An 11458-nucleotide genomic window follows, 5' to 3' on the forward strand; every position below is an offset into this window, starting at 1 on the left:
CCAACATGAACTGTCCACCTCCAAAACTGGTCCTCTGGATTTGGATTTGGGATGGGAAGGTAGTAAAATACAAATTGTGTTGTATAAAATGCTTTATCCCTGTCCATGGAAGTAGGGACTAGTAAATCACATGGGTTTTTTTGGTTAGTTTGTTTCATTGAGCATGAGCCACTTTATTTTAGTCCAAGGTACAGACACCACACAATAAGGGGCAGATTTATCAAAGGTTGAAGTGAATTTTCGAATGAAAAAAAATTCGATTTTCGAGCTATTTTTTGTTTACTTTGACTAGGGAATAGTCCAAATTCATTTTGAATTTGAAAAAAATTTAAAAATTAAAAATTTATCATGTACTGTCTCTTTAAAAATTAGATTTCGACCATTCGACGTCTAAAACCTGCCGAATTGCTGTTTTAGCCTATGGGGGACCTCCTAGAACCTATCTGGAGTCGATTGGTAGACTTTGAAAAATCAAAGTTTTTTTGGGGAAAACTTTGAATCTAATTAGATCGAATGCACTATTCCTTCGATTCGTACAATTCGAATTCGGCCGAATATGGACCTATTCGATCGGAACCTATCCAACCCAAAAAAAAATTTGACTTAATTTCGATTGGTCTTTTTGAATTCGAATTTCGAAGTTTTTTTCAATTCGAAATTCCACCCTTGATAAATATGCCCCTAAGGGTTAGAAATACAACATTTTTCAGGATCCCATATTGTAGCAAAATCCTTAGGATGTATTCCATTTCGATGCAGCAGAAGAAGACACTGTTATTTTAAAAAAGTCTCAGTAAAGTATAATGAGAAGAGGACCATTCAGCAAAGAAGTTAATTCAGTTTTGACTAGTACAGGGGAGGAATTGACTCTGTCAAAGGAAATCAAGGTGACCAATCCTAAACTGCATAGTGATCCATATTTGTGCTGTGACCCAGATATTAAAATTGCTGCTAGAGATCCTGGACTGTTGCTACTTGATGCTCCATTATAAAAAAAGGGACACAAAACTGCTGCTAGGAAATTGAAATATTTCAAAAGCAATGCTAATTTAAAATAGAATAAAAATAAATATAAAAATTTTGACACAATTTCAAGTGGTATATATTTTGTTGATAGCGCACCTTTAAACCTGTGGGGAAAAGAATTCCTCCATTTGGAGAACTGGAGTAACTTTAAACTCAAAGCAACTGGAACCAGTCCTACAGCCATGAATGACAAATGAAAATAGGATTTCAATTATCTACTATGTCATTGCTTTCTGTACCTACCATAGACAATATGAAAACAAGTAAAGCATACAAACAACATTTAGAAGTCCAAACTTTTGATGGAGGTTTACTGGTAACACGGAGCAATACAAAAGCTAGAAAGAAATCTGTTTCCCCAATGTATAATAAGCTCTATGGAAAATAGATATCATTTTTGAATGTGAAATAAAAAACGGTTGTTTGTGGCAAAGAGAATTAAACAAAATTATATACAGGACTAGGTTTTTGTTCATTTAAATGAAATTATAGATACATACATTATCTACCTAAACATATATTTCACTAAAAGAAATAACGTAATACATAAACAATATGGTTTTGTGTTCAGTAAAGCTAAAATTGCTTGCCACATGACTTTTACTAACGATAGCGTAGTTATTTTGTCTTTTAAAATAAACTTGCATGGATACACATGTGACATACCTGACATTTACCTATAATCTGTAAAATGAGCACAATACAATACTCCAGTCTTTATAAAGAGTGTGTCATGATGATGTGAAAATCTGCTGTTTATGATTAGCGATTATGAGACACTGTTGTGATCTCAGTGAATGATTATTGCAGAACCTGCAAGCCCAGCTAATAATTCTATATGTGTATATACAGTAATTGTGTGTATCCTATGTATAGTGAAATAAAGTAAAGACTACACCATTTACAGTGCATTAATGCAGGACTTTAAATATATTTTAATTTGCCAGTGGCTTACCAGAGGTCCGGAAATGCTTAAAAGGCTCTTCAGCTCTGATATATTGTTAAGAATCACCTGATGAATCCATGCTGAAATTAAGTTACAGCACCCAAGATGGCAATCCTTTTGCATGGTAGCAGTACGGTCTGTTAAGAGTCACAATCCGTTGTGGCTAAAAAACCAGTATATCCTTATAGAATGAATATATAAGACAAGTGCATGGATAAAAATCAAGAAGTGTAGTGGTCAAATGGAATACCGTACTGGCAAGAAGTAAGTGGAAGGCTGCATTTTAAAATTTTTAAACACAACCTGCTTTGCCATTCACTTTGCATACAAATGAGCAGAACTTTTACAGTCTCTTGTTGAATCTCACACCAATCAGGAGCCTTTATGAGTCTAATGCCTTCATGAAATTATGAGCTCATCCATGCTGAATGTGTACTCTCATTCTCTCAATTTGTTTTTTGCATATTATTCATGTATTGTATTTAATAGGCTTATTGATAATTTAATTTGAATCAGTTCAGTTTATGATACTGAAACAGCTTTTTTTTAAAATACCATATGTTACACTTAAAAAATATATGGGGAATTTGCTGAGTTGAGAAGTAGTATAGTGTTTCTACTCATAGGAGATCAAGAGTAAACGAATCATATTGGGTTTATTTGAATTGTCAGCCAGTGCTTTGGAACATTCGAACAATTCTTAGAAGATATGATGCTAGAGTTATAGTACAAGGCCTTTTATCTCAATGAATATATATATAATATAAAGCTTAAATAAAGCTATGGAAAATAAGAAGGGATCTTATTGGTAGCAAGACTGCAGCTCTTGGTTGAGAGGTTCTGACTTGCCTGAAAAAAAGAACAGTTTGCCATCCCAACTCAGCACTGCTTTATCTCCTGTCTGATTTCTTGAACCTCCCTCTATTGCTTTCCCTCCTGCTTGCACTTCAAAATGTAATGATCTTAATGTCTATTATATGAATATCATGTCCATTATTATTGCTTTGCTTTCCAATATTGCATGTACATTAAAATACAAAATGTATGTGTTGATAGGCAGTTTTTGCACTAATGGTGTGCGTGTGGGGCTGGATTCTCAGTGTAGCAGATAGATTTCCAGAGATTGCTTATATCTGAGCAGGGAGACAACATGTTCCACAGAGTGAGGCAAAATTTCATATGAAAAATGTTTTTTAAACTGATATCATGCAAGAAATCTATGGAACATTGGTCAGTATGTGGGTCATAACAATCTCTGAGAGGGATAGTGTTTCTACAGTTCTGTTACAGAAATTATTTCATAATGGATAAAGGTGGCTGGATAGCAGTAGCATAGATGGAATAAATATGAATGGATGAATAGAAATGGGTAGTCTACTTTCAAAATACATTGGGGTCCTAGCGCCCATTGTCGCCCCGCGGAGTCCTAGCGCTCGACAATTTTTACGCGCAACCCCCTGCCCTCCCGCTGGAGCGCGTACATGCATGCACTGGAGCGCTGGCGATTAGCGCTTTTTAGAATGCAGCTGGGCGGCATGCCACCCCCACAGTCTTGCTGCCCTAGGCCCGGGCCTTTGTGGCCTCGCTACAAATCCGGTCCTGCAAGTCTTGTTACTGACATAAATAATGTCTAGTCTTTTGGCATCTTATGGGCCTCTCAATGTCACTAAACTGCAATTTACATCACTGCTGTGAGGCACCAGTTCAAGTAGGCTCAGTTACAGTGTAACAAGATTTTTTCATTTACATTTAAAATACTGTGGGTTTTTATAATAAATGTTATTTCTTTTCTTTACTGTAGTTCAATATGGCTACAGATGATTCAGACTGTACGAGTAAAGGTAAAGTATAGTTCGTATATAAAAATGCAGGGCTGGAACTAGGGGTTAGTTTGTACACTATTGCTTAAAGTAGAACTAAAGCTTAACTAAAGAAGTATGGCAGAAATGTTATACATTATAGGGCATATTTAATAATAACGGCGGCAAATCTTGTGTTCGCATGATGTAAAATTATACACACAATGCAATGTTTTACATAGCTTTTTATACCTTTTTTTATAGAATTTCGTTTTACGCAGTATAATTAGTGATGAGCAGCGTCGGACTGGGGCAGCAGCCCCACCAGAAGCTCTGACTTTAAGGGCCCCTCTCACGATCACCAGGACCTCCTTCCTGACAGTCACAAACCCACCCCCTCCCCCTATGTGCACACCGCATCATGAAATCTTTATGGGGGGTTGGTGGGAGAGGAGCAGACTTGGGTTGGGGGGGCCCATGAGGGCCGGGGTCCAACGGGTTTTATCCTGGTGCCCTGCTAGCCCAGTCCGACCCTGGTGATGAGTGAGATTGATTGCCGAGTTTTTATGCAATGGATGAAAAAAAGTGTTGTTTGTCAAAAAAATTTTTACGCACCGCATTTTGCGACAAAAAAAATTGACACCCATATACCTAAATGCATTTTGCCAAATTTTTCGCAGTTTTCCTATTCAATTTGTCCATCACTAAGGGGCATATCTACTTCTGCTGTTATACCTCTCTCACATTCTTTTACAACACATCGATTCCCACTACAGGTAAGACTTGTAGTCTAACCTTACTGCACAGTTCTCTGTAGGTATACATCAGGGTAAAAATGCTATTTGGTACAGGTACCCTCTGTTATTCTTCCTGTCTCTGTATATGTCTTCTGGCATCAAATAACCTTTCCCCTACTGGAAGCTCCTTAGGTTTGCTACCTTCTGATATTGCCATGATATCTGTCCTTGCTAACTAACCTAGCTACCTTTTGAGTTGAGCTATAACAGGCCTGTCCTTCAGGTAAGGCCAACTTGGACCTATCGCATGCACATTGCTTCTTGGCTCCAAGGGGCACATTTACTAAGGGTCGAATATCGAGGGTTAATTAACCCTCGATATTCGGCCATCGAAGTAAAATTGTTCGACTTCGAATATCGAAGTCGAACGATTTAGCGTTAATACTTCGATCGAACGATCGAAGGATTATTCGTTCGATCGAACGATTAAATCCTTCGAATCGAACGATTCGAAGGATTTTAATACAACGATCGAACGAATATCCTTCGATCAAAAAAACATAGGCAAGCCTATGGGGACCTTCCCCATAGGCTAACATTGAGTTCGGTAGCTTTTAGCTGCCGAACTAGGGGGTCGAAGTTTTCCTTAAAGAGACAGTACTTCGATTATCGAACGATCGAATAGTCGAACGATTTTTAGTTCGAATCGTTCGATTCGTAGTCGAAGTCGTAGTCGAAGGTCGAACTAGCCCATTCGATGGTCGAAGTAGCCAAAAAAACACTTCGAAATTCAAAGTTTTTTTTATTCGAATCCTTCACTCGAGCTTTGTAAATGTGCCCCCTAGTGTTCATCTTTGCTTGAATAAAAACCTGCAAACTATTTAAAGGAGGTGGGATGATTCTGTAGGAGAAAAGACACAACTTTCCCCTACACTACTGGAAACCTGAAAAGACCCTTGCCCATACTGTTAAAGAACAGTAACATCAAAAAAATTTAAATATAATGTACCATTGCCCTCCATTTGTAAAACTAGTGTGTTTGCTACAGAAACACAACTATAGTTTATGTTAACAAGCTGCAGTGTAGCCACAGGATACACAGTAGGGAAAAGAACAGTTCTGAAGAATTCCATTGTATACTACAGAGATTATCTGTTATCTGCTGTGTATCCTATGCCTTGTCTCCTTTTTCAGCTTTGAATGGCTGCCCCATGTCTACAGAGCAGCTTGTTTATATAAACTATAGAAGAGTTTCTGAAGCAAACACACCAGTTGTACCAGTGTATCACAACAGTATATTACATTTGCATTACTTTAAAAGACTTTCATTTTTTGATGTTACTGTTCCTTTAATTGCTATCTGTTCACATTCTTTGGGAAAGTGCTGAGGATTTATCACAAGTTAATGGAGTTACGTGCTACTTTCCTAACATTTTCTCACTGTCTGCATGGATTGTGAGTAAAATTGCAACTTTTTTGCACTTGTATACTAAATAAGCCCACCTGTCTAAAATGAGGTCTACTTATTTGCATATAGATGTGACTTTGAGTGTGGTGCTTTGTGTGGTGTTAATTGAGTGCACAGTAGGCAGCTATTGATGTTAACTGTCTGTGTTCTCACAATGTGATGACCTTCTGAATTCTGATTACTGTGTTGAATCAGGGCTGTTTCTCTCAGCGCCTCTGTTACATTTTGGACAGAGTTCCTTCGTTATTTTAAAGCTAGTGATATATGAAAATATTTTGAATGAATTCTAATATTATACTTTCAAGGATATCTAGAATAGCAAATACATTTTGCCTCAAATGTTATAATACATGTTCTTAAAGTGGGGCACTCTACTATTCATGAGCTGCTTTTCAGAGCTGTGGTTTATGAGGGGCCCCACATAATGCAAAATTATAATAAGATTAGCTAGCTTCACTGATATTTATTTTTAACTCCCAAGCCCATTATCTTCCAGCAGGGTTCATTGAGAAAACTAGGACATAAAATAAGCATGTTCCCCTACATTTCACCCTAACTGACCTTCGGGGGGGCCTTCCTTTCACACCTTTGGCCTGAACCTAGGGTAAGGCAATTTTACAATTTGGCAACTTATATTTTACCAGTTACTCTAATAGGCAGTTTCCCCACTGCTGCATTTTCAGTTCACATGCATCTCCTTAACCCTTTGTACCTTACAGATTTCCTGACTTCTTGGACATCCTAAAGGTTGATTCTAAAAAGACAAAGGAAGCACCCCTTACTTTTGGATCACAATTTGTTTTGAAAGGTGGAGAATGGCAGCGTGACTGTGGCCTTGCTAAAAATGCATCAACTTCTAATTCATGTGTGTGTTTACATTCTGCCAAGCTTGCAGAGTGTCTCTAAAAAGGAATGCTAATGGTGTGACAATGAATGACATATATTGGACATGGCCTGCTCCATATGAGCCTCATCCTTATAGATGTACTGCTATTGAATGCATTGGGCCTCAGCTACATTTACCTCCATTACAAAATCAAGGATTAAAACCCTTAGTTCTTGTGATTATGTGGGAATAGTGGCTATACTATAAACCTTATACTGTAAATGTACATTACATAAAGTATGTAATATAAATGACATTCAAGATATATTGAATTGGACAAGCCCAGGGAGGGGACAGGGGCAATGAACATTAAGTGGGCCTAGGGGCGCCTGCTATGCAAATCCGGCCCTGAACAAGCCTCGATATGATTACATCTGTATGTGATGTTTCTATTTCTGTTTTAAGTGCCCTCTTTCCATCTTAAATATGATTTATGGCATATTTTCGGAACAAATTAAGTAGGTGGGTGATGTGATCTGGTTCTTGAAATTCTAGTGCAGATATTGAGGGGCCTGGAATCTTCACAATACACCAAAGAAAGGCTTGTTAAATGCAACACAAGCCTCTGTATGCTTGTAGCACTGATGTCCAGAATGACCCTGAGTAGAGTTTTATAGTATTACTATTTTGAATTCTATTATATTACTAATATACTATGAAAACACTTTACTTATAATCACTTAAATGATCTATTTCTGTTTCAAGATCACACTCTCCATCCATCTTACATCCAATTTATGGCATACTTACAGAACAAACTAAGCAGGTGAGAGGAGGGACACGATCGGCCTCTTGAACTTGCAATGCAGATATATTGAGAATCCTTCACAAAACAACACTTTCCTGGTAGGAAGATCTGTTACAGTTGCACATTTCTTATTTCTACTGATCTTTGAGTATATACATACATTTTTGTTTAAAACAATATACATGAAAATGTAATATCAGATATGAATATCCTTCAAGAATCTGTCAAATTGGCCATATCCTGTAAAATGTAGTTGTAATTAATTAGTTCTGACACCAAGAATTTTCTTTGACTTTATGTTGCTATTTTTGTTGTTTTATTTTGCACTGTACTGATCTATACTTAATATGTCTTTCCTAGTTACAGAATCAGAGAGTTTCTCAATTATCCAATTCACTTGAAGAATACAGGTTATGTAAACCGGTGCCATAAGCCAACTTACTGGCTGTATAAATTATTAGCCTGCAAAACAAAACCTGCATTGGGCAGGCAATATTTATGGACTAACAATTTATAGCACACTTTCAGAATTCATTATAGAACACATAAAGGTGGTATACATTCAAAAATAACACTTTGCATAATAAAAGCAATCAGGAGATCGTTTTTAAAAATTTGGATTATTTGGATAAAGTAGAGTTTATGGGAGATGGCCATTCCATAATTTGGAGCTTTCAGGATAACAGGTTTCCAGATAATGGATCCCATACCTGTCTTAAATAAATATGTTGGTGCTTTAGTGATCCTGAATGACAGGGAAGATCTGAGATTTGTAAATTTCCCAAAGAGTAGCTCTTCGGACAAATGTTCTGCAAGAGTGCAGCATAAGCTTTACAAACACCTGAACACTGGCAGATATGCAGGATTTTCCTTACTTAACTTATTGACTCATGCAGTACAGAGCTCTAGGTAATTGGAATGGCAGTAATGTGGAAAACACTACTTGTCCAGTAGTTTACCAAAGCCCATAACTTGTGCGCAGAATACAAGCATATTGAATAGATTATCACAGAATGACTTTGTTCCAAAGAATCAGATGAACTGAGCAGGCGTGGTTGCGATGAATACTGTGTTACAGCAAAGCTGTTGTGCAGTAATTTCTACTGTGTGCAGACTTCTGTGGTGAACCAACATGTATTACACAGAGAAAACATGCATAGCCTAAAATATAAATGATGAGATTCTCACCTCTATGTATAATGGTATGGTTGTGGGTAAATTGAGATCAAAACTATAAATAACTTTTCTTGGCAAAAACATTAAATTATGATACATCTTTTTTTATGCCAGAAAATGCATAATTATTACATAAAATAGACAATTATTACATAAAATACATGATTATCAAATTTCTAAAAATGGTATTACTTTTGATTTGTGCTGCACTTCAACCTTCAACCTTATTCTGACTCCAAGTAATTATTATTATTATTATTATTATTAACAACACATACATATAAAAAGCCAACATATTTCACATTAAATGAGCGCATACTGAATTCAGTCATTAACCAATACAAAAGATAAAGAGGGCCTGTATATGTAAATATATAAAATTTTATTCTCTATAAAGATGGCATGAGATTATTGCAGTGTTTCTGAAACTGTAAGACCTACTTACTTGTAAGAGATTCACTTGCAGGTCTAGAGAGTTTTGATCTTCCTTATCATGTGGCTCTGGGCTGCAATGTAACTATAGAGGAAGCAGGCCTAACATCCATGGAGTTGACCTGGGGGGCACAGAGAGCATAGTCATGGAGCAGGGATGACGATCAAGATAGAGAAAAGGAAATCAAGATATATAGTATTATGACAAGGCAGAAACACCCTCATACACAGCAGCTAAAAACTCAGGACAATGATCCAGCAGAAGTAAGAAAAACATCAACATTATAATAAGGTCAAGCCCACAAAGCCTCCTGTGGCTCAGCCAGGAGAAGCACAACCACAAGCCTATCAACACATGGTTCCTGGGTTTAACCTGACAGGTGCTGACACTCTTTATCATATGCTACCACCCAGCATGGTATTTAGACCACACTGCAAAATCTCACTTCAGTGTAATGAGCAGTCCTAACCAGATAATTATCATGCTGTGAGCCAACCACAACTAAGCTGTGTTAAAGAAGGAAAAGCATAATAATTGGATGTTGATTATAATCACTTACAAGTGAGCACTGGGCACTACCATACCACATAACATAATGTTGTTAATGTTAGAATTACATTATCTGCCTTATTTCTCAGCTTCCTGGTCTCCAATTGTAATTTTCTTGACATATAGTAGATGATAATAATAATATCCTATATTAAGCGCATATTATACAGAATGATATCTATTATAACTCAATGATTCAGCCTGAATATTTTTTTGCTGGAACAGAGCCTTATCAGGACAGGAAATAACCCCCATAGATGCAAAGCACATACAGTATTTACTCACCAGTAGAAACATTGGGTTTGGGTGTCAAGTCCCAAACCTGCAGCAAAAAGTAGTGAATTAAACCAAATCACCAAAATATAAGTAGGCACTCAGAACTTCTGAGGGCCAGTTTGTGCCAGTCTATTTTTCTCAACAAGATCTGTTTGATCTATTTAGGTCAACTTCTGCATTAGGCTTAGGCACAGGGCTTAATGCTGCCCTCTTCCAATTACAGACCTGCACATGTGCCAATCTTAATGGCAGAGACACATGGTCAGATTCGGGGAGATTAGTCGCCCATCGTCAAATTTCCTCTTCTTTGGGGCGACTAATCTCCCTCAAACTGCCTTCCAGCCAGCTAGAATGTAAATCGCCAGCGGGATGGCACTCGGATCAATTCATTTTCCGAAGTCGCCGAAAGTTTCCTCGTGAGGCAACTTCAGTTGACTTTGGAAAACGAATCGCTCCAAGTACCATCCTGCAATTTACATTCTTGCCAGCGGGAAGGCAGGGGAAGCAGTTAGAGGCGATTAGTCGCCCTGAAGAAGAGGAGATTTGTCGCCCGCCGACTAATCTCCCCGGATCTGACCGTGTGTCTCTACCCTAAAGGGAGGGGTATCCTTTCTTATCTGCAGGATTTAGCCAACCAGTGGGCCCTCATGCTGCTAAACATTTGGGCTATTTCATGGCCATTCCCTATTTCTATGAGAACAAAGTGGCTAAACAGATGAAATAATAGATTATAGTATGTAAAGAAAAGAGACTTGGAGAATAGAGGTTGAGTGAGGAGAGGAAGAAAATAGTATTGAGGGTGGGCCCCTGGTCTAAAAACTTTTGGTGGGCCCCTGGTCTGAGGTTTTTTGGTGGGCCCCTAGTTTCCCAGTCCGACACTGTAGCCAACTGTGTCCTTACAGGCACATGAAGGCACTTGAGGGCCACCAACCCCCCCCCTCTGTTAAATCTGCTACCCTTGGTTGAATGTGTAGTAAATATAGCCTCAACAAAATCGCTGTTTAAAACTGCTTCCTAATATCCCTAATTATTTGACCAGTACAAGGATCCCAAATATTGCCTAAATAAGACTTTAGTCCATACACCTTTAAGATTTTGTCATGTGAAACAACTGTTTTTTTAGCTTTTTCCACTAAAACACTGATGGGTTTGCGAACAATATTATTGTTCCGACAAAATAGTCCCAACCGTCAATTGGACAAGTTTAAAAAAAAATCTGAAACAAAGAAATCTGTCAGTGGATGGTATAGTCGGATAATCATTGTTAAACGATCATTCACTGCGCATGCCATCAGTTAATATATGCAACATTGTGCAGCCAACACGACAAAGACATGACCAAAGTCTCCTCATATATCGTTTACCATAGATGAATTTACCATATGAAAACTACCGAAGCGCATGAAGATGGTGC

General features: G+C 37.7%; 1 protein-coding gene across 2 annotated transcripts in view; it reads right to left on the bottom strand.

The window, feature by feature from the left end:
- Positions 1-2393, bottom strand: part of LOC108709615 (multidrug and toxin extrusion protein 2) — a 37633-nt gene extending 35240 nt beyond the window's left edge. The window contains exon 1 of one of the 2 annotated variants that reach the window (XM_041584093.1): positions 1982-2393. In XM_041584093.1, the coding sequence (XP_041440027.1) occupies positions 1982-2095 (114 nt within the window). In that variant the 5' untranslated portion in view covers positions 2096-2393. The remainder of the gene's footprint in view (positions 1-1981) is intronic. The other variant, XM_018249622.2, reaches the window with a different exon arrangement.
- Positions 2394-11458: the final 9065 nt, after the last annotated feature.

This window comes from Xenopus laevis, chromosome 2S (assembly GCF_017654675.1).
Source record: "Xenopus laevis strain J_2021 chromosome 2S, Xenopus_laevis_v10.1, whole genome shotgun sequence".
Lineage (NCBI taxonomy): Eukaryota > Metazoa > Chordata > Amphibia > Anura > Pipidae > Xenopus > Xenopus laevis.